The sequence below is a fragment of the Littorina saxatilis genome, linkage group LG14 (genome assembly GCF_037325665.1).
Source record: "Littorina saxatilis isolate snail1 linkage group LG14, US_GU_Lsax_2.0, whole genome shotgun sequence".
Lineage (NCBI taxonomy): Eukaryota > Metazoa > Mollusca > Gastropoda > Littorinimorpha > Littorinidae > Littorina > Littorina saxatilis.
In genome coordinates, this window is record NC_090258.1 from 29,814,108 (window position 1) to 29,838,259 (window position 24,152).

General features: G+C 43.1%; 2 protein-coding genes across 3 annotated transcripts in view; both read right to left on the reverse strand.

Annotated features, from left to right (window-relative positions):
• LOC138947535 (uncharacterized) overlaps positions 1 to 24,152 on the reverse strand; it is a 118,531-nt gene that overhangs the window by 2,946 nt on the left and 91,433 nt on the right. The window lies entirely within an intron of this gene.
• On the reverse strand, positions 7,950 to 10,167 carry LOC138947538 (uncharacterized). The gene is made up of 4 exons (XM_070319031.1): positions 9,936 to 10,167; positions 9,222 to 9,312; positions 8,716 to 8,847; positions 7,950 to 8,429 (listed from the first exon to the last, which is right to left on the reverse strand). Exons 1-4 carry the CDS (start codon positions 9,986 to 9,988, stop codon positions 8,352 to 8,354), a joined length of 354 nt encoding a protein of 117 aa, XP_070175132.1. The 5' UTR covers positions 9,989 to 10,167; the 3' UTR covers positions 7,950 to 8,351.

Consider the following 24,152-nt stretch of genomic DNA (forward strand, 5'->3'; position numbering starts at 1 on the left):
CGTTTCTTTGGACGCACATATAATTTTTTCCAATAGCGTAATCCTCACCTGTCCTCAGGGGTGATCCCCCTCCTGAGTGTGATGCATGTGCAGAACGTTTTTCCATCAAACATGTGTTGATTGATTGTGCGGATCTTATTGAGATTAGAAAGAAACACTATGATGTAAATAGCTTGAAAACTCTATTCCGAGATGTTGCTCCGGCAAACATCTTTAACCTTTTGAAAGAGACTGTTGTTTCTTCAGCCATGTCAACATTACTGCTTGTTCATCATCGTCGTCCATCAACTCTCCACAACAGTAAATCCGTAACGCGCTTGTCGCCATCTTGTTGCAAGGGACGCGACTGGACACAACCCAACAGCGTTTCCGCGAAGAAAAAAACCAGACAAGCGCAGTGACCCTACCGTAGCTCAACCCTGTTCCTCGCGAAAACTCGCTCTGTCTCTACTGCCTTATTAACGCTGACTTGGCTTTGGATGGGCGCCCATGTTTTCGTTTTTGGCCGATCGGTACTGTTTTTGCTGCTGCTGGTGCATCACACATTTTTAGTCTGATTTCCATTCCGAGTGAATGCTTGCAGATGCTGGATTTCATGAACTCAGGGCAATTACAAGTTGTCATTCTTTCAGCATTCAGCAACACTGTCTATACTGAATTTGGACAGCTGATGTATTCCTCCAGTGTGTTCCAAGATGCTTTCGCAAAGTGGTGTTTCTGTTGGTCAGCTGGTGACAGGAGGTCTGTTTGGAGACTTTCTACAGCGACGTAGATGAGGTTACCAGATTTGATGGCGTCTGCATTCGACGAGGCCCATTGGTAAGCAGACGTCCAAACAGCGAGTGTTCTCTCCGGCATGGTTGCAATGGCTTTATAGGACGGGTGAGACGTGTCTCTCTCAACGGACCAGTTTTTCAGAAGGTCAAGCTCGACCACGCTCAGGAATCTTGTCAGCTCCAATCTCTCTCTGAAGGTATTTTGCCGCTTTATAGTCTGCGTCATGTCTTTGGAGATAGAAGCTGAACGATGAAAGCACCATCAAATATCCTGGCATCAACTTCTGCAAATGCATTCTTTGGTCGAGTGTACGTGGTAGTTTCAGCCCACGAACGCAGAAGAAGAAGAAGAAGAAGAAGAAGAAGAAGAAGAAGCACTGCTCATGTGCGTGTTCAAGCGCAATGGAAGAGAATGACCGCCGGGTTTTGCAGACGACAAATGCACCCAGATAGAAGGCTTGATACACAGCTGGAATCCTTGTCAACAGCTTACACGTCACGCAGATGCACAGAAAGCCACCGCGCATATAGTGCATGTGGTCCAGTGCGAAAAACCATGGAAATCAGAACCGCCAGTGCTTGGACAAACTGATCAAAGTTTGCAGTCCAAATTACGTAGACAAGCTGCAGTACGTTAAGTTCAAGCTGCAAAAGCTCTTTTCATGGTTTCTGTAAAGTGACCGGTCCACGTGGCGCAGTGGTTAGCGCATCGGACTGCGGGCCGGGAGATCGTGGTTTGAATCCCATAAGGGGTGCGTGGGTTTTTCGGGCTTCGGTCGACTCCTACCCAGAGTGGAAGTGCTAAAGTTCCAATGGGAAGGCTGGGATCACACAGCCGAGTGTCATTCACTTCACGAATGCCATCGACTCAAAAAGCGCGAAAATAAACAAACTTGTCTCGATTCTAGTGACCCTTTCTGCCCAAGGCTCTCATGGTGACCTTGGTCCCAGTGTTCCTGTTCCAGCCATCCCTGAATATTCTGCTGCCACCCTGGGATGCTCCAGGGGGGTCGACAGAAGGACGCAGTGGCGGTCTGCTCTCTGAGGAGACGCTCACTCAGTCTGGCTCCGCGACTCAACAGTCAGTGTCGTAAGTTGAGGACTTAGTAGGTAGCGGTTCCTGTGTCCCTGGCCAGGAACAGGACCAATACTGAACACCGTCGAAATGACTCAGCAGCAGTGCAGTGTCATCTTCCGAGGGTAGCCTAAGGCAGCGGCCTGACATCCTTCCCTGGACTGTCTGTAAGATTTGTGAGGGTGTCCAGGTGCCTGACCAACACTGGGGGCTCATGGATTCAACAAAGTCTGGCGGCGGAACGAAGTTCGGGGGTGGATGTTGCAGTGAGTGCTGGGACGGGGCGGCGTGGGAGCATACTGGGAGAAGGCACAAGCGTCGGAACAAGCAAAAAGAGGATGAAACAAACAAACAAAAAATGAAAATAAATACATAAAAAAGAAAAGGAAAGACAACAACAACAACAACAACACAAAAGAGAAGAGAGAAGAAAATAAAAAAGAAAAAAAAAAGCCTTGCAAATATCTTGCATCTATCAAAATTCGAAACGAGGGACTCATGAAGCACTAGTTTCAGTACAACAAATGTCTCGAACTGTCATAGCAATCTGAAATTGGTCAACATGCTCACTATTCGTGATACTGATCAGTTTTCTATCGCTTCTTGTATATTGATTTTGCTTGTTAGTTGCTGCATTAACTTTGGCAAGGAAAGCAAAACCAAGATGGGAGAGGAATTTACACCTATTGCTCCGATTACTTTCGGTTTGACGGACTCGTCTGAAGAAGATGAAAATGAAGAGCCTCCACCGAAAAGAAGACGAGAAGAGGGAAAAGATTGGGCGAGGACAAACACGTTTCAAGATTCTGCAGAAGCCCTCGATCATGTTCCCAAGGATTCCTGGTACATCACCGTCGCTACAGAAACCTATGACGGGAAGACGGTTTACTATCGATGTAAACACGGATCTAGCTGCCCTGCCGAAGTGTTTCTTCTCTATAAAGCTGAAGATGCGTGTGTGGATGTATATGAGACTGGCGAATATGAGCATTCAAAACAAAAGGCAGCACGCGGAATTACCCAACGTACAAAATCGGAAATCGTGGACATACAAATCCGGAAGAACTTGGACTCTCTTTCGCCGTACTCACAATCAAAACCACAAACAAAGGGCGCATCATCATCTTCAGGGACAACTTTTCGGCTTTCGGCCCAGGCGCAAAGCTCTCCAAGAGAAATGGTATGTTTTCCATATTCGCGGATTTTCACTGTAGAGAGGTAGTTGGTGAGCTGGCTTTTAGTGGGCATCGCTTGACACCCTCTGTTGCGAAGGGCAACCAAAATTCCTCTAGGTTTCTGGATACCGTCTTTAATTAACGCGTCAAACTACCTCTTGAAGCTGGGGTCTAAAACAAAACATGCCCAAGCTGATGCCACCTACAAACTCATTTTGCAGGGATTCCCGGTATTAATTTTGGGCTTTTCTGACGTAAATCGTAAATTCCACCCCTGATCGCAGGTGCAGCATCGAAAATCAAGTGCGTCGGAGCAAACGATTCTTCACCAGATGAGACGAGGCTTACGCCATGTGCGACCGACGAAAACGGAAACTCACGAGGATTTCTGAGTCTTTCTACGGGGATGTTGAGGGTATCTGTCTCTTATTGTTGTGTCGCTTCGATCCCAGTCAACTGGTCAAACACATCTTTAAATTCTTCACAAAGAAGAGCGCAGGAGACCTCGGAGATACGTTCTAGGTAGTTAACCATGTTATCCACTAGTTCTTGAGGGTCACCTTTACTCACAAAACAGGTTGGCTCTGTGAAATGGGGAACATTACTGCATACAGAAACAGAAAGAGGAATATGTTTTGCAGTATACTGTGTACAGTTTGACTCAGCTGATTTTGTTTGTGGTAAGTTATCTGTGTCAAAAAACACCTCAAAATCAAAAGTCGCTCTGTAGGGAAAAACAAAATCTGTGGCTACCTGAATACCGTGGCTTTGTAGCTGGTGAAAAATGTTTTGGGGTGGTGAATAAACCCCCCCTTTGAACGTTTCCTTTGAGCCCTCACCCTGACAAGTCTGCTCATGTCGATTCATTTTAAACAAAGACGACCAGAGTTTCCCGCATTTGGAACAAGCCAACGCATGACCGAGTTTATCAATGTCTAAAATGTACATGAAATGGTCTTTGTAACGCAAGAGGCGCATAACGCTTTGTAAGCGCTACGACGAAGAGGAACGAGACAGACAGGTGTTTGGTTCTCATCAAACTCAAACACATCTATGTTCACATTAAACTCAGATACCGAGAGTTTGGGCGTTCGAGTCTAACTTGTTCTAGAATGTCATGATCACTGATTTCACCGAGAAAAGAAAGAAAGTCCTGCTTTGAGTTGATCAGGCGCGGTCGTTGTAAGACAGAGTGGTTATTGACTGAGGCATGAAAGAAAGACAAGTCACCCGACTCTTTGTTTTTGAGAAGAAAAGAGTGAGAAAAATTGTTTTTGAAGCGCTTGTTTTGTTCATGAAACAGATCAAGAAGCGACTCGTCCCAATCAGGGAAATCAGAACAAGGGTTCCAGAGAATGGTATAGGTTGACTGAAGCTTACCAGGCCGCTTATGTGTTTTAACCTTTGCCGTGCTTCCTGGGTTCACCTATACCCAGAGACACACTAAAATCATTGTAACTCTGGAACCATTAAAGGTATCGTTTTGAAATTTTAAGTATCTCTCACACACCTAATTTGCTCTCTGTCTGCAAATTTTTAGTGTGTACATGACAAAAGATTAAAATTTATTGATTATGTTAATTAACATACACACTACCGATTGCGCGGGTTCATGCATACCCATACTTTTTAAAGAGTAGTAATTGTAACTATCCCTCTGCCGACGGCGCGGGTTCTGCTATACCCATACTTACCAAAGCGGCGGAACAGTGTTTATTCTTCTGCCGACTACGCGGGTTCAACCATACCCAGTAGGACTAGACAATGCCAGTTTTCTTGGAGGCGCTCTGGTACATCGACACCGGTGTCAGTACGGGCTCTTTTGCCTGACGCTTCCTGATTTTTGAACGCAGACAAGAAGTTTCACTGACGACTGACTTGAAGTTGAAACAAGCGGAGAACTACTGAGATGTACTTGGTAAGTTGTACTTTTTATGACAATCCACTAGAGAACTATTCACGTATTCATTATTCAAAGTAATCCTTGTGTGTGTGTGTGTGTGTGTGCAATCTGTGCACTGACTTGAAGTTGAAACAAGCGGAGAACTAGATCTACTTGGTAAGTTGTACTTTTTATGACAATCCACTAGAGAACTATTCACGTATTCATTATTCAAAGTAATCCTTGTGTGTGTGTGTGTGTGTGTGTGTGTGTGCAATCTGTGCACTGACTTGAAGTTGAAACAAGCGGAGAACTAGATCTACTTGGTAAGTTGTACTTTTTATGACAATCCACTAGAGAACTGTTCACGTATTCATTATTCAAAGTAATCCTTGTGTGTGTGTGTGTGTGTGTGTGTGCAATCTGTGCGCTAATAATGGTCTTTATCAAGCGTGCGGGACAGAATAAATTAAAAATAGGCTATAATATTCCCACCGGGAAGAAGAGTGAGTCATTCATGGGATAGGTCTATGGGGCGAGCGCAGTGTGTGATGCTTCTCGCGAAACAAGCGGTTTCCACCTTGAAGATAATCCCTCCTCAGTTTTACCCCAGGCCCATCTCCCGGGGTCATCTCTCTCACTTTCTTTCAGTTTCGCTATGTCTTTCACACACACACACACACACACACACACACACACACGCGCGAGCGCGCCCACAAACACACACACAGTTTCTGAAGAGAAAAAAAGCGAAAGTGCGTGCAAGCCGATCCAATCTCATACTGATTATAATAGTAACTACGTCATTTGATTATTTGCAAATGACCACGATACACCCCCCTCCCCCCTTTTTTTGTTTTTGGTTTTTTCCATTGTCAGTTTACGCCGCCCATGTAGTCACAAAACAACTATGCCTATATGTTTGGGTTTAGTTTTTCTCTCCAGGTTACTAACAAGTGGTATTGCGGTTGGCACTGTTACAGGTGAAATGGAGCGACCAAATATCTTTGACGCTCTTCTGACAGCCAACGGAGACGATTTTCATGTGGACTCGGGTAAGATGAGAATGTGTCTATATTTATGCATTTGGGGTATGCCAAGTGAGGGCAGTTACGGCAAATCTGGACAGATATTAGTAGTGTTATGTGTGCATTATATTATGCTTGGACGTGTGCGTGTGTGTGCATGCGTGCTCGTGTGCTTGCTTTTGTCTTATACTTGTGTGTATACAAGCAAGCAGATGACCATGTGTGTGTGTGTGTGTGTGTGTGCGTGCATGCGTGTGTGTGTGATGCATATATATCTGACAAGTGTGAGGTGTTGAATTTTGGTAAACAATATTTGTTTCAGCGATGTTGACTGAGACAACACCAGTAGTCTCACATGATGCTGGACACCAGGAACCTCAAAGTGGAGATGATGAGACCAGCGACGAGGAGGGCCCTCTGCCACCAGAAGGTGACAGTTCCCCAGATCAATCTGAGACTGAACTGATGGAAGGAGATGAGCAAGTGCCAGGAGCAAGTTCTGAGACTGCCAAAGATGGAACCGAGTGGTGTTCTGCACCAACTATTTCCAAGACGGCCAAAACGGCACCCAGAAATATTTTTAAGATGCCCCCCAGTAAGCTTCTGGGTTGTCAAAATGTAAATACCCCCTATGATGCTTTTAGTCTTTTTATAACCGATAAAATTGTATCAGATGTTATAGAGTTCACCAACATTGAAGGCCGGCGTGTTCTGAAAGAGGCATGGGATCCCGTTGATAGAGAGGAATGCCAAGCTGTCATTGGGATTCTGCTTTTTCTGGGCACTAGAAAACAGAACATGGTGTCGACAGAAAAGATCTGGGACTCTGTCAAAGGTTCTGGAATAGTTCGTGCATGTATGAGTCGGAGAAGATTCCAAAACTTCATGACCTACATGCGATTTGATGACAAATCGACCAGAAATGCGAGGAGAGAGAGAGATCAATTTGCCCCATTCCGCGATATGTGGACTGATTTCATGAAGGCTCTGAGCAGTCACTACATGGCAGGCCCTCTGCTCACAGTTGATGAGCAGCTTGTGCCATTCCGGGGCAGGTGTGGTTTTCTCCAGTACATGCCATCCAAACCTGACAGGTATGGGATGAAAGTGTTCTGGGTGGCTGACGCTGAAAACGCTTTTCCTTTGTATGGCATCCCATACCTGGGTCGACCAGTTGGTCAAGACAGGCAGGCCAACCTGGGTCGCAACATTGCCACAGAGCTGGCCACCCCTTTCTTCAAGAGTGGTAGAAATGTCACATGTGACAACTACTCTACAGATTTGGAGCTAGCTGAGACCCTGTCCAAGAATGGCCTGACTGTGGTAGGTACTGTGAGAGGAAACAAACGGTTCTTGCCAAATTCCTTCAAAACAGGAAAGCATCTTGGGTTGTACGACAGTGAGTTTGCCTACAATGGAGCAACCACTGTCGTCAACTACCAGAGCAAACGCAGAAAGAGTGTCATTCTTCTCAGTACTATGCATGACACTGGCGTTGTGGATAGGACACCGGAAAACCAAAAGAAGAAACCGGAGATTGTGTTGTTCTACAACGCAACAAAGGGGGCAGTGGACACTGTTGACAAGATGGCGCACGCCTACACGGTGAAACGCAGAACAAAGCGATGGCCAATGGTCATGTTTTTCAACATCATTGACTTGGCAACTATTGCTGCTCGTTGCGTTTGGAGTGTCAGGTTTCCTGCCCATCCTCTGTCCAAAAAAGATGGGCGGTCAGATTTCATTGAAAACATCAGTGACCAGCTCATGTATCCCCTATTGAAACAGCGAATGACATCAGTGGCGATGCCTAGAAGTCTTCATGAGGCAGCTGAGAAGGCCATCAAGCATCTTGAGTGTGACGATTTGGTGAAGCGTCAGCGCAAAACATCATCCAAGAAAGCGCTGCTGCCACTAGCAGAGGATGCGGCCAAGTCTAAGAGGGCAGGATCAAAACGTCCAGTGTCCAGTCAAGATGCCAGCACATCCGGTTCTAAAATAACGCCGAAGCGGTGCCTGTTCTGCAGCTGGAGACTGGATCGAAAGACAAAACATACGTGCTGTCAGTGTGATGAGTTCATCTGCCAAGATCACACCCACAAAGTCTGCCCAGTCTGCATCAAGGCAATGGCCACTTCCTAAACTGAAAGCCCAGAAAAAGCAGAAGCCCAAAGGACAGTTTGACATTCCACTTGACTAACACCTGTATCACTTCATTTTGCACATTTCTGCAATGGTATGAGAGCTTCATATGGGCCAATGGCTTGTTACATTTCAAAAGAAAGGGTCAGTCGATTGGAAAGGCATTAGTAGAAAACACACACACACACACACACACACACACACACACACACACGATGAGAAAGTAAACAGATAAATTTTGTTGTCAATTTGTAATTTTCATGTCCAATGTGACTAATTGCACAATTTGCATGTCTTTGGTGGCCCTCTCCATTTGGCCCCAACCAGTTCTTCCAGGCTGACGTGATAGCCCTGCAATAAAATATGACATTTCATTTTACTTCATTGAAGGTGAACAACCTTCATCTCTGAACCATTATAAGAAGTGTATCATCTTTAGTGTGTTAGTACATACTTCACTTTTTCGTTTTCTAAATGATTGTAGGTTACTTCACTGTGTGTAAACTGATAGCCTGGCAACCTGGGTGTGTGTATGTTGGTGAGCTAACACATTGGTACTGAAAGTAAAAATAGAATGACAGAATTGTTGCAAGTAATGTGACGAAGGTGACTGCATTCACACTCCAACATATTTTACCTGGTCAACATACTGGCGGTCATAGGCCCCAGCTTGAGGAGGCCGGTCACCAAAACGGCGCCTCACCGCCTCCCGGATTTCCTCCGGATACACCAGGGTCCGGACCCCGCCTGTCTTCAATTTCCCAATGAACTGAAAGAGGAAAAAAGTGAAAGTAATGAAATTATCTGAAGAGACCATTATTGTTTGCTGTTGTACATTACTTCTATTTGTTGGTTATTTACAACACATGATTTTGGTGGGAACACATAAAACAATTGTGAAATCTCCTTTTGTGTTAAGCGTTTTTTTTCCTTCGCGTTATTTGAAAAAAAAACGTATGCAGGAAATATGTGCATACACACGTATTGTGCGTATGTTGTGGGCGTATGTGTGGGTGCATTCCTTGTGTGTGTGTAACTTGCATGGTGTGTACGTGTGCGTGTCTGTATGTGTTTGTGTGCGTGCATGCAGTGCGCTTCTGAATATTATAAGAACACGACAAAAGGTATAAAATATACACTTACCATCAAACTCCCCCACATCGATCTATAGACATCTTTTCGGCATGTCCCTGTGTGGAACAGGACATGCCGGAGACCGTTTGGCATTTCCAGGCTGAAAAGTAACCAGCAGCCAATGTCATTATGATGCCCTGGGATAACATGCATCAAATAGTCATGCATGTATATCTGCGCACACGCATTTACGCTGGCACAAACCCACCCACACATGCATGCGCGCACACACACACACACGGCACACACACACACACAAGAACGATCCTCCTGTGAACTTCTCATAAACACGTCTTTAGTACACTATTATGTGCATGCTTTCACATGTACACGCACATATATAACACAACAATATTCAAAAGCATGGACCTGTTCATGTGTATGTGCGCACAAAACAAAGTTAAATGCATACAAACAAGCTCTTATAAATGTCTCTACCACCATCCCACAATTATAACCCCTCTCCACCTCCCCCCCCCCCCCTCCCTCTAAAATCCCGTTTTTACCAAGTAGGGGCTATTTTGCAAGTCGGGGTCGGAATCTAACCTTGCACCGGGAAGAAAGCGTGGCGGGACTCGGAACACTTTTCTTGTTTGATGTCACAAAAATGTAGACGTCACAGACACGTCAACACAGATACAAGCCTTTTTCTTTAAATAACTTTTGACACATTGACCTCAGCAATCCGATAAAATATGTTTTATTCACATATAAATGACTTACTTCATGTCTTCAAGTGCCAGCTCCAACTCGCGCTCACACCCGGATTCTGCCATCGCTGCAAGAAGTCGGTGAAGGGAGAAACTCGATGCACCCACTGAAGTAGCGCTGTGGGTTTCCCTGAACCCACACCGTCGTTAGAGGAATAAACAGTAAAAACCCTCTTTGAAATGTATGGGTTCAGACAAACCCGCATCGTCGGGCGTGTGTAGTCAAAAGCGGCATCCGGCAAAGGTTAACAAAATTCCAATGCTTTTCATACATTTGTCTTTCTTCAGAAGGTAACTTTTTGATTTTTTCTTTTTCTAGTCCTTGTTTGTTTAACAACTCATTCGCTGCGTGTCGGACCTGGAAGTCCGACACCTGTGTTTAGCGTTGGCTGCGTGCCGGCACTTGAGTTCCGACGGATATCACGAATTTTTAACGGTGTAAACGGTCCTGCTGACCAAGGGAAACAACCCCTGCAATGAACTTCTATCTGTCGACAGGCACCCGGGCTTCATATTTTTGCATGCATGTATTCGTGTTTCCAAGGCCTGAGGCTTTCGCTGTGACCCTGGGATCTTTATCGTGCGCATGCGTGCACACGGGGGTGTTCGGACTCTGGGACACACATCCCGCGCCGAACTTGGGGGTTGAACCCACGCTGACAGTAACAACCGGTTTTAAAGCCAGCGCCTCTACCGACTGGGCAAACTCCCCCCCCCCAATTTGTTGGGGTCAAGAAGTTCCATGGAGGGCGGGGGGTATGGAGTAACACAGTGTTTTGCTCAGAACATTCCCACCCATGCAGAGCCGCGCTATGGGTACGCATTACCGTGAAACTGGCAGTCAGTGCTACCAAATGTCGTCTGTGTCTACCACTCGGTGGTGACTTAATGTTGGTCTATGTAAGCAGATGCCAGCGCAAGCAATCTGATGCAGAGTCAGGAGGCGGTTTGGTACAAGAGAACCTTAGAGGCCACAGCCTCGGCCGTCTAAGGGATCTGTGTGTCTGGAGGCACATTTGGTTTCTGAGGTTCAAGCGGAGCTGTTGCCTCTGCTCCCAAGTTCCCGTGTCTGGAGGCGTTTTTGGTATGGTAGCAAACCTGTAGGTTGGGGCCTCTGCCTTTCAGGATGCCAGGACTACAAAATGTGTGTCTTGGGACACATTTAGCTTAAGATTCCAGAAGTGGATCTGTGCTGTGCTGGGTCTGCTGCAAGCACACTAGAACCAGCTCGCAACAGTTGAGGTGAACAAATTGGTGACCAAGACCATCATTGGTTTCTCTCCGAGTGATGGGTGTGGGCGGAGAAAGTCTCCCAGACTGAGAGCATTCTCCCTTCTGTAGCGGATGAGACTAGACATCTCTTCCTTGAGAGTGTCACAACCTTCAAACACGTGTGTGAGGTGTCCAGTCTTGCCACACTGACAGACTACCTTGTCCCAGTAGATGCGGCTGCTGACCGTGCGCAAGCGACGCAACAGGCTCATGGGTCTCGGGGGGAGTGGGAGGTGGTGCCCTTTCCTATTGTAGGGGAGGTGTATCCATCCTCTCTCTTCACATGTTTGTGACAGTGTCTGCTCTCTTTCCTCTCTTTTTAGCTTGGCTAGCAGCAGTTTGGCTTCCTGGCAGGAGAGCCGAATGTCTGTCACTGGCATGGTTGACATAGCCGCTGCTTTTGCTGCTCTGTCCGCCATTTCATTTCCCCGGATTCCTGTGTGGGATGGCAGCCACATGAGGGAAAAGTCTGTTCCTTTTGTCATAATTTGGTGGGCTAAAAAATGAATTTCAGTTTGCATCTCTCCTCTGTTCTTGGTGCCATGTGCAAGTGCTTGCAACGAGGATTTTGAGTCCGTAAGGATGACCACCCCCAGAGGTGGGGTTGGCAGATCGTTTATCAGTGTGCAGGCCATGTAGATAGCAAATAACTCTGCAGAGAAGATGCTGATCCCCTTGTTTAGCTTGTATTTTCGTGTTATATCAAGTCCAGGAATCGACAAGGCACACCCAGCCTCCCCTGACTGCAGGATCGAACCATCTGTGAAGACCTGTAGGTGGCTTTTAAATCGTTGATCGATCTTTTCTTTTGCAACTGTGGCTAGCAGCAATGGGTCTTCTGCCTTTTTGAGGCCGTCTCCATAGTCCATGATCAGATTTGGGGCTTCAAGCAGCCATGGAGGGTAAGGAAGAGTACCACCTGTGACCAGCTTTTCCTTGGACAGGCCACTCTGTTCCCATATGCCCTTCACATGGTTGTATATTGGGAGCACTGTTTGGTATGTATGAGTCTTGGATTCAAGAGCTTTGTATTGCATGTGGTCGGTATCTCCCATGTCTGGGGTAAATACTTCCACTGCCGTGTTTGGGACACAGTGTATTCTGACAGCCAGCTGTGCACATCTGAGGTGGCATTCCTCTTTCAGTGGCAGCCATCCCACTTCCTGGTAAAGTAGAGTGGAGACTGCCGATCTGGGGACCCCCAGCGCCACTTTGAGAGCGGCTCTTTCTACTCTTTCAAGCTTTACCCACTGACTGTCAGGAGCTGCAAAGAAAGCCTCTTGGCCATAGCTGAGGCGCGACCGAACAAGGGCACGGACAAGATGGATCAATGGTTTTCCGGCTGCCCACGACTCTCTGCTCAGAACCTTTATCAGGTTTAGAGAGCGTTGAGCTTTTCTCACAAGTGAGTCTATGTGTGGGCCCCAACTGAGAGAGCTTGTGAATGTCACTCCCAAGAACTTGGTTTTATCTGCTGGCAGGGGTGCAGGCGTAAGCACCCAGAAGAACTTTTTTTTTATACCCCCCTTTGACCGCCTCACACTCGTGTCTAACTACGCGTTTCTATTTTTAGTGCTGACCAATCAACATGTTTTAACATGTAAGGTCTTGCGTCTCTGTGGTGCAATACTCAGGCGTGAGCAGTCTCTAACCTAACATTAGGTATGACTGACTGTAGAACAACAGGGGTGCGTTGCATAGGCAGAGCGCCACAGAACGTTTGCGAATGTTTTCTAAGCAACGCATAGTTTTGTTGTGGCGCTCGCGAGCGTTAGCAAGCGCTCGGTACTATAGCGTAACAATTGCGAACGCTCGCCGAGAATGGTCTAGGAAACGGGGGTTTGCGGGGAGCATTCTGTAACGTACCTGAGAGGTGGCACGCCAAAAACTATTGCACTGTACTGAGCTTTCCGGTTGACTCTCTCTCTCTCCCTCTTTCTTTCTTTCCCTTTCTTTCTCTCTCTCTCACTCACACACACACACACAAACATAAACATAAACTTCCGGTTCTAAAATGGCGAAAGCCTGACGCATCCCATGTGAAGTGATGATTCAAAAGTGAAAAAATGAGTCGTTCGAGAGGATCAAGGAAAAAGAAGAGATCAGAAAAGCGATTTTATGCTGTAAGCAGTGGAAGGACTGTTGGAATATTTGATACATGGAACGAGGCGTCGAAATCAGTGACGGCATTCCCAAAGGCAACTCATCGTTGTTACCAGTCGTTGGCCGCAGCAAAATGCGCGATGCGGCAGGCTGGAATTGAGAATCCAGTTATATTCAAAGGTTCTTCAAATGAGCATCAGAACTTTGAAGGAGAGGATGAAACTAGAGTAGGTGAGGAGGATGAATTTCAAGATGAAACAACAGAAAACCGAAGCGAAACCACGGTTGAAGGACATGACGACACGATTCCCTTGACAACCCAAGAACAAAGATTCCAGAATTGTCAAGAGGATGATCAAACACTCGTGAAAACACTGATCAACGGTGAAAAAACTGAGGAAATATCCAAACAAAGAAAACTTACATGTTCTTCATGCAAAAGCAAGATTCCATGGATGCACACCAAGTTACCAGTGTATCAGCTGTGCTTATTCGTAAGAACGCAGAGAAAGTTCACCTGCGAGGATTGTGCACAAGCGATGTTGGACGAAAAGATTGTGGAGGACGTCAGTGAAATCCTCACCGAAGAAGAAGAATCTCTTGATAACAATCATGCGATTAAAAACAACAATGTCATCCTGCTACATGAGTTGCAGCTCTTGAAACTGGAACAGTCTGAGGGCAAGAGAATGATACAGAACATGGAGAACGCGATTCTCAACTTGGCCGAACAAATCCAGCTGACAAATAGAAGTCACAAAGAAGAGATCAAGGAACTGACTGACATGTTGTCGACACACCCCAAGACGAGACAACAAGATGTGACAACTCAAACGACGTATTCAGATATCCTTACGTACAGCACATCCGTAAAAGAACAACTACATGAGAAAAAACAGAAGGTTCCAAAGACCACGTGCCAACCTCAAAAGAATGGAAGCATGAACCATGACATCAGCATCGAAATGACACCAGAAAAGTCGTGCACAAAACCAATGACGTCATCAGGAATAGAGGTGAATAAAAGGGTTGATCAAGTCAGAGATATAACATCGAAATCGCCATACGAGAAGATGGAAAACAAAGACCATGAAGCCGAAAAGGCAATGACGTCAACAACATCGAACAATCTGACGTCATCAAGAAATCCTCGTGTAAAAAAGAAAAACAAAAGCCCGATCAGCGTGTTGAAAAGACATCGCCGTGAAGATTCTTTTGACTTTGTTGATTCAACAGCGAGTGAGTCCAATTCAGATGAAGATCAGGAAGACGTTGTGTTTGAAAACCTGTCGCGACAAGAGCACAGAGAGGAAGAAAACTCTCTACCAACAGTCTACCTCATTCATGACAGTGTATTGAAACATGTCGATCCAGGCCGAATGCAAAAAACGTACGGTCTGAAGATAGTAAAAAAACATGTAGTGAACATCAAGGATTGCCAAGAAACAGTGGAGAACATTCACAAAACTCCAGATGCAATTATGTTTCATGTCGGGGTGAATGACATCAAGAAAGAAAAAGGTCAGAGAGCGGCAAAAATGATGACCAAATGTGTGGAGGCAGCCAAACAGCGATTCAAAGAAGCCAAGGTTGTCGTGAGTAAGATCATTCCAACTAACGTAATGGATCTGAACACTCAACGAGAGGTATTCAATGCTGTGTGCGCAGCAGACATGGCGGAGACAGGAATTTCCTTTGTCTCACATGAAAACGTATATTCGCTGTCGAACAGAGACGGAATACATCCAACGATGAAAGGCGCGGCAGTCCTGGCAAGAAACATTGGCCAACACCTTGACCATATTTTGTGGGAAAGGCAGGGAAACCATCACTCAGAACACCAAGCTGCCAGACCAATCCAACAACATACGGGTCATTATCATCGCCAATTTCATCACCAGTCTCGCCCACCACCATTTGAACGACGACACCAGCAAACGGGAAGACAGAGAACATGGGAGAGCAATGGAAGATGGAGTGGACATCATCATAGTCCACCAAAGAGAGATTCAGCCTTCATGCATCCTCACATGATGAGACCATGGAACTGGAGTCCACAACCACGACCACGCGATAGATATTTCTTTTAATAATATCGTGATAGATATTTTGTTCGTTAATAACGTATTCGATTCTTTCAAAAATGTTAGTGTTACGACGAAGGTAACTTTTCATACAAACCATACATGTTTGATAGTAGTACATTCAGTATTAATGTTTTGTCGTGGAACCTAAAAGGGTATAAAGAAACAATCGACGGACAAACAACCAACAAATTGCAGGATGATAACGTTATACAATCTTTATGTGGATATGACATTATTATGCTGGAGGAGATGCACCTGGACGAGGACCATGCCGAAGAAGTATTTCTATCAGGATTTGTAAAACGTCACTTTTATAGAAAGAGAAGAACAAATGCAACCAGTGCTTCTGGGGGTATTAGTTTATTCATAAGAGAAAACATATCTTCAAACTTCCAAATCCTACAAAAAAGCAACAGTGACATTATTTGGCTGAAAGTTCAAAAGGATAACAAAGAACACGACATTTATTTAGGGTGTGTATATATTCCGCCCGAATCGTCATCCTTTGGAAAAGATTTTACTGAGGAATTGTGGGACAAGTTAGAGAATGACTTAGATGAATTAATACCCAAAGGTAACGTGATCTTATGCGGAGACTTCAATGCAAGAACGGGTGAACTGATCGATTATCTAAAGTTAGATAGCGAAAGTCTTAGGTATTCTTTGCCATCAACTTATTGCTTTGACTATCTACATGAAAGACATTCTTCAGATAAGGTCATACAAAAACAAGGTAGAAGGTTGATAGATTTGTGCCATAATAATAACATGTATATACTTAATGGAAGGTCCTTGGGAGACTTAAGTGGGCGATACACATGTTATACACCCCAGGGTTGTAGTGTAGTAGACTATTTTCTTTGTTCTCAGGAACTAATCAAGGATGTAATACATATGAAAGTAAAAGATTTAACTGTATATTCAGATCATTGTCCTTTAGAACTAAGAATTCGAATTCCGTTCAAAAACAAAAATGCCAATGTTAAACCTAACATCAATTGTAAACATAATAAATGTTCAATTAATAACCAAGGAAAAGCAGAAGATATAATATATCAGTGGGACAGCAATTCACAAGTTAAATTCAAACAGGAGTTAGACACACGAGACATGAAACATTTACTTCAGAACATACACGACGAAATTGAAACAATGCATACATGTGAAGACAAATATTACTCAGACGAGTGTGTTAACAATTTAACAGACAAAATAACAGCAATGCTAAACACGGCTGCAAAAAAATGCTTGAACAAGAAAATCAAGAACCGCAATTTTACGAAAAAGAATAGAAAACATAAAAAATGGTTCGATAGTGACTGTTTTTTACAAAGGAGAGAATTAAAATCATTATTAAATGCTCTAAATAGATACCCTTATGATGTAAATTTATGTCAGAAATACTACTCAAAAAGAAAAAAATACAAAGCAATATTAAAGAAAAAGAAAAGGATTTTTAAAGATAATTTAGTAAAGAAATTGAATGACGAATTTAATAACGATCCAAGTGCTATGTGGAAAACTCTAAAAGATTTAAAGACGATGGGTGAAGTCAATACAACTAAAAAATGTGCAATCAATCCAATGAAATGGATTGATCATTTAGAGAAATTGATAGGAACAGAAACTAAAGTTTCTGATGAAAGAAAATACATAGTAAATGAGGAATTAAAGAAGATGCATACACATTGTTATACACCTATTTTAGATGACCCCATAACAGAGAAAGAATTAAAAAAAGAATGTAAAACGTTGAAAAATAAGAAGTCATCCGGAAAAGATAGAATAACCAATGAAATTATAAAAGCAAGTTTAGATCATATGACTAAAATATTAGTTAATCTATTCAACATTATTCTTACAAGTGGTAACTATCCTACAGAATGGAAGACTGGAATAAGTGTACCATTGCATAAAAAAGGAGATCCAATGAATCCGAGTAACTATAGAGGAATCACTCTTAGTAGTAATTTGGGAAAATTGTTTTGTAAAATCATAAATTCAAGAATCAACAACTTTTTAGAAAAAAAGAATATTTTGATAAAAGAACAAGCTGGGTTTCGAAAAGGATACCGAACGATGGATCAAATATTCATTCTGAAGAAAATTGTAGACGATATTATCAATACTAAAAATGGTAGATTATATGGATGTTTCGTAGATTTTCAAAAAGCTTTTGATAACGTTTGGCATGATGCACTTTTACTTAAGATATACAAAACTGGCATAAGAGGTAAATGCTACAATATAATCAAAAACATGTATATTAATACAAAGATATGCACACAAATGCAAGGTGGATATTCACCAGATGTATTGGTTAAAAAAGGAGTACATCAAGGAAATACATTAAGCCCAACTCTTTTTAATATTTTCATTAATGATATAACAGATGGAATGCCTGACGTTGATTCGCCATACATTAACCAGAATACAAAAATATCGTGTCTACTGTATGCAGATGATCTAGTACTTCTTTCAAAATCAAAAATAGGATTACAAAATAAGTTAGATTATCTAAATAACTATTGCCTACAGTGGGGTTTGAAAATTAACATAGAAAAAACAAAAATTATAGTATTTTGTCATATAAATCCAAAAATGCACACAATATTTAAATGTGGAACTGATGTAATCAAAGTAACAGATCAATATAAATATTTAGGGGTCATATTCAACAAGAATGGAAATTTTGATACAGCTCAAGATCATTTAAGTAAACAAGGTAATAAAGCAGCACATTCCCTCCGCAGAATTTTCAGCAATCAAAACGTGCAAATAGACACAATGATACATTTATTTGATTCACTTGTAAATCCGATATTAACATATGGCGCTGAAATCTGGTATCCGTTTACGTTTAATAATAAAATAAAACAAACAAATACTGATCATTTCTTTGGATCATGTTTATCTAGCAAAACTCCTCATGAATTTGTTCATATCAAATTTTGTCGATTCCTTCTTGGAGTTCATAGAAAAGCTATGTGGATACCTGTACTGGGGGAATTAGGAAGGTTCCCTTTAGGATTAAAAATGTTATCACAAACAATAGCATTCTGGGCGCATATTCTAGACTCCAAACAAGATTCGTATATACATCAATTATATGACTCAATGTTGCTCCATCCGACAGAAACGCCATGGCTACAATTTGTTAGACAATCTCTTTGTAACTTAGGTTTTAGTCACGTTTGGCATAACCAATCTACATTAAATGTACACAAATTAAAGTTTGCCATTGACAAAAAACAACAAGAGGAATATATAAGATACTGGACAAAAGAAAAATCAGATACATATTCCAGACTTAAGTTTTATTCTATGATCAGTAAATCTTACGAAATGCAGTCATACTTAATACAAATTAAGAATAATAAACACAGAAAGATGTTAAGCAGATTAAGGACTAGCACACATTGTCTAAAAATTGAAAGTGGAAGACATCAGAATATCCCTAAAGAAAATCGTCTTTGTATTGAATGCAATGTCATAGAAGATGAAATACATTTTCTAGATAAATGCAATAAATATGTTAAATTAAGGGATGAATTTAAAGAAGATGCTTCACATATCAATATGAAATATGCTAACAAAAATCCAAGTAACTTATTTTTAGAAGACGAAGTTCAAGTTCGTCTTGGCAAATTTGTTACGGATTGTTTTAGCATTGTATAATGCATTATTATTATTTGTTGTTTGTTGTGTCAATAACTTTACTGGTTCATGACAATAAACATTATTCTATTCTATTCTATTCTATTCTATACACACACACACACACTCGCGCGCGCGCAAACACACATACATACATGTGTGTATTTGCGTGTGTGTGCGTGTGTGTGTGTGTTAGTGTGTGTTTTATGGTGTGTGTGTGTGTGTATAAGGTTGTGCGTGTGTGTATGTGTGTGCGTCTGGATGTGTCAGTGTGTGTGTATGTGTCTGAGTGTATGTAAGTGCATGTTTGTGTGTGTGCGCGCACGTGTGTGTGTTTGTCCGTGTGTGCGTTGGTATGTATGTGTGTGTGTGTGTGTTGAGGGTGGTGTGTGTGTGTATGTGTATGTGTTTGTGATTGAGCATGTGTGTGTGTGTGTATATATATGTGTGTGCATACATGTGTGTGTGTGTGTGTCTGTGTGTATTTGTATGCGCGCGCACGCGCGTGTGATTGTGCGAGTATGTATGTGTGTGTGTGAGCGTGTGTGTAGTAAGTGTGTGTGTTCGTGTGCGTGTATGTGTGCGTGTGTGTGTGTGCGTGTGTGTGTATGTGTGCATGTGTGCGCGTTAGTGTATGTGTGAGTGTCTGTGTGTTTGTGCTTGTTTATGTGTGTTTGTGTATATGTGTGTGTATGTGTGTGTGTGTGTGCACGTGTGTGTGTGTGCGTGTATGCTAATGTGTGTGAGTGAGGGCGTGCGTGTGCATGTGTGGGTGTGTGTGTATACATGTGTGTATGTGTGTTTGTGTGTGTGCACGTGTGCATAGTGCTTTTAGTTATGCGCTATAGAAATCTCCTTAATAAATAAATGCATGTGTGTGTGTGTGTGTGTGTGTGTGCGTGTGTGTGTGTGTGTGTGTGCGTTAGTGCATATGACTGTTAAGGGTGGTGTGTGTGTGTGTGAAAGTATTATGTTTGTGTGTGGATGTGTGTGTGTGTCGGGGGGGGGTGTTTGAGGTTGTGTGTGTGTGTGTGTGTGTGTTCCTGGGTGAATATATGTGCATGTGTATGTGAGGGTGTGTGTGTGTGTGTGTTGCTTGTTTCACGAGATCGAACTTATGATTGAAAAGGCTGCCGACCCTAAACATTCAGAGAGAGAAGAATGCGTGCAGAAAGTGACCCTTGTTATGGGGGCGAGGACGCCCCCATTCTATACGGATAGTTTCGAGGTTGACCATGGGCAGCGCCATTTTGTTGTGAAATACGTCATCAGTTTGTGTACACAGGAAGTTGTGACATCCGTCACCCTATGGGAGGGGTGGAGGCAACATTGTTCATCTGTAGAAAGTTGTGAAATCCGTCACCCTATGGGAGGAGTGAAGGCAAATTTGGTCATCACAGAGTTTGTGTAACACAGGAAGTTGTGAAATACGTCACCCTATGGGAGGGGTGACGGCAAAATCGCAAAAACATGATAGGTCGCATTGTGCAGGGTCAACTGCAACAAACTCAAACCGAGCCATTCATACCTAATTGTATTTGAGCAACTTATATACCGACATTTTTATTTCTTATTTTCGGCACAGGTGTAGGAAAAATCATGAACCAAAATGTTATTTATTTTCTAATTTAACATTTTTTTTACAAATATGACCATGGTCTTTTAAACATACAGTGACATTAAACATTGTTATGTTAAAAAAAAAAAATAAAAAAAAGCTTTTGTGCACAAATCAGAAAATACATTGTACATTTTACCTACAGGCCAAACAGTGTCTGTTGGCGGCAAAAGACCCAGCAAGTTGCTATTTTTAGATCGATTAAAAGTTGTCAAGAACAGGCGCTTACATTTGGATGTGTCCACTGATAGTAGGTTTGGTTGTGATCAATCAGAATGATGTGGGAATAAAAATGTATGACAGTTTGGTATGATGACATGTAATTCAAATATGCTGAAATGTAATATTATACATGATATATATTATTATGGCTGTTGCCATGACCATGAACCCCAAGAAAGGTTTAATGTTATGTAAAATCAAAATATCAAAATCAAGCACCTACTAATCTGGTCTACGGTGCGGGAAGATTCTCGCGCCGCGCTCATTGGCTCAGTATTGAACTTGCGTCAAGGCCGATGCGCGTAGATTCCCAGAATGTTTACTTTCGGTTAGATTCTTCGACAGCATTCGCAGAGGTGACTGCCGTTACAGAGGTGAGTAAAACTGACCATCGAAAGGAAAATAAGATTCATATTGGTAATACTAATAACATACTTGCACAAGCATGTATCTACCAAAACTGTATGGGAGCACATAGTTGGAAAGGCGTGGTGAACACGCGGTGTTCTTCTGGAAAAGACCGAAGCGACATGTGACGTCAGTCGTTCAGCCCGCGAGCGGTGGGAGGGGGGGTTCACATGGTTTGTTTGTTTGTTTGTTTGTTTCAGACCCACACCCATATACACACATTTCACATGTAAACCATTTGTCCGCCCCCTGTCGATATTTATCGACTAAGTTCCTTGTGGCTTATTGTGATAAGGCATAAGAGAGAATAAGGCATAAGAGAGAAAGAACTCTCTCTGTCTCTTGTCTCTCTCTCTCTCTGTGTCTCTGTCTCTCTCTGCTCCGTCTCTGTCTGTCTGTCTGTCTGTCTGTCTCTCTCTCTCTGCTCTGTCTCTCTCTCTCTTGTCTCTCTCTCCTCTCTGTCTCTTGTCTCTCTCTCCTCTCTCTCTCTCTCTCTGTGCTCTGTCTCTCTGTCTGTCTGTCTCTCTCTTCTCTGTCTCTCTCTGTCTCTTGTCTCTCTCAGCTCTCTCTCTCTCTCTCTGTCTCTGTCTCTCTCTTTCCCCTCCCCACCACCTTCCTATTTCCGTGTAATGAATTGTGTGGGTGTATTATTTTGTTTGTGTGTGTTTTGGTAGTAAAATACGCTACTGCATGTGTCATTTTGTATTTGCTGCAAGATCGCGTTGTCTGCTTTTTTCACGAGATCGGACAGAGTCAAGTTTTAAAAGGCTGACGTCCACAAAAAGTCAGAGCGAGAAGAATGTGTGCAGATAGTGACACTTGCGTGTTATTGTGATGAGGCATAAAGAGGAAAAGAACTCTCTCTCTCTCTCTCTCTCTCTTTCGCTCTTTCTCTCTCTCTCCCCTTCATATCTGCGTGCAATGAAGTGTGTGGGTGTATTTGCGTGTGCGTATGGCAATGGCTGTGTGTGTGTGTGTGTGTGTGCGTGCTTGTTTGTGTTTATGTGTGTATCACTGTTGGTTTATGTTAATGTGTGTGAGTGAGTGAGTGCGCGCGTGTGTATGTGTGTATGTAAACATATATATGTGTGTGTGTGTGTGTGTGTGTGTGTATATGTGTGTGTGTGTGTGTGTTTGTGTGTGTGTGTGCGTGTGTGTGTGTGTATACGCGCGCGTGTGTGCGGAAGGGCGAGAGAGAGACAGATAGAGAGACCGAGAAAGAGAAAGGGAGGAAGAGACAGACAGACGAACAGAGAGAGAAAGAGAGAGAGAAAGAGAGAGAGAGAGAGAGAGAGAGAGAGAGACGGTGAGAGAGAGAGAAAGAGAGACAGGTAGAGAGATCGTGAAAGAAAAAGAAAGGGAGGGAGAGACAGACAGACGAACAGAGAGAGAAAGAGAGAGAGAGAGAGAGAGAGAGAGAGCCCGCGCACACGGGCTTTTTACTCCTAAACATTCACCTTTATTGAATGAAATGAAGACCACAACGCTTTTCCACGGACTCGACAAGAAATCTAACTGTCAAATCTGACCACCAAAAAAAAGAAAAGGAAAGGCCCTGCTTCTCTTCGTGGGGTACGAAACTCAAACACACACACACACACAGATATCCTGAGGGCCACTGTATACCGTCACCCCTAAAATGTACTCATGGACTGAGCTGTAAGCGATTGGACTCGTCTACTTTTGTCAGTGCGGGTAGGGAGGGCTGTTCCAAGTACAAAGCGACTGTTCGGATGATCGCCCCCAATATACATGCATTGACTCGGCTGTCAGCGAAGAGATGGGTCCATTTACTTGAAAATAGGTAGAGAGGGTAGAATTGAGTTCGCCGCGAACAGTTCGCCGCGAACATAGCGTTTCCTACAACATGAAAACTGTTTGTCTCTTCGCGAACAGATCGAAACGCTCTATGCAACGCACCTCTGGTGTTCGGTGTAAATGTACCTGCGCTGTTTATAACACCCACATAAAACCATTAGACAGCACAAACAGCCAACAATGGGGGATTCAACATCAACAACAATAACAAAACAAAACAACAACAACAAAAATAACACACACAAAATTAAAACAAAAAAATTAAAAAGTTTTGCAACGAGTTTGTTCAACTCTTTTGAGAAAAAGTGGTTGGTCCTGATAAGGACCGGGGGTAGAAACTCGTTGTCAGTGGGTGCTGTGGTCGGGCTGTGTGGAAGTTTAGAAGATGACCCTGAAAATATATTTTAAAACACCATCAAGTATTAACTAAAAAAATTAAAATAAAAACACGGTTTTTATTTTTAACACTAATTTATTAATTTACAACTATCAACCCACCTTGGTTTGTTTTGTTTAATCAGTTTTTTCTTCTGCGTCTAGAAGTAGTTGTTCAATACAAAAATCAACCACGGACGACGTAACCTCATCAACATTCAAAACGCGTTTTAAGGCTGTTTCTGTGTACAGCCAAACACGTTCTTCGTGTGTGAGCGTAAGACAGCTGTGACCTAGCTGATTTCCTTGATTTAGCTCACAACCTTCACAAAGTTCGTAACACAGGTTGCGGATGTTTGTCCACATCAATCTAAAAAAAAAGCCGAGTATGAACACGACCTGTAACTTGGTTCACAAAACGATGCATCTTTTTTGGTTCGATAAAGTTTTATCTAACTGACGCTGTTCAAAGCTAGGGGGTCGGTATAAATACTCTTGCTGCTGGTGTCTAACTAAAAACACTGCCCCTCCCACGCCACTGGTACAAAGTGTGTGTGTGTCGAATCCTCACACGGGTTCTCTCTCTCTCTCTCTCGTTCGCTCCCCCGCTCCCTCGGTCTCTCACTCTCTTTTTTAACTAACTAGTGCTTACCTGAGTTTGTTAGTTGTC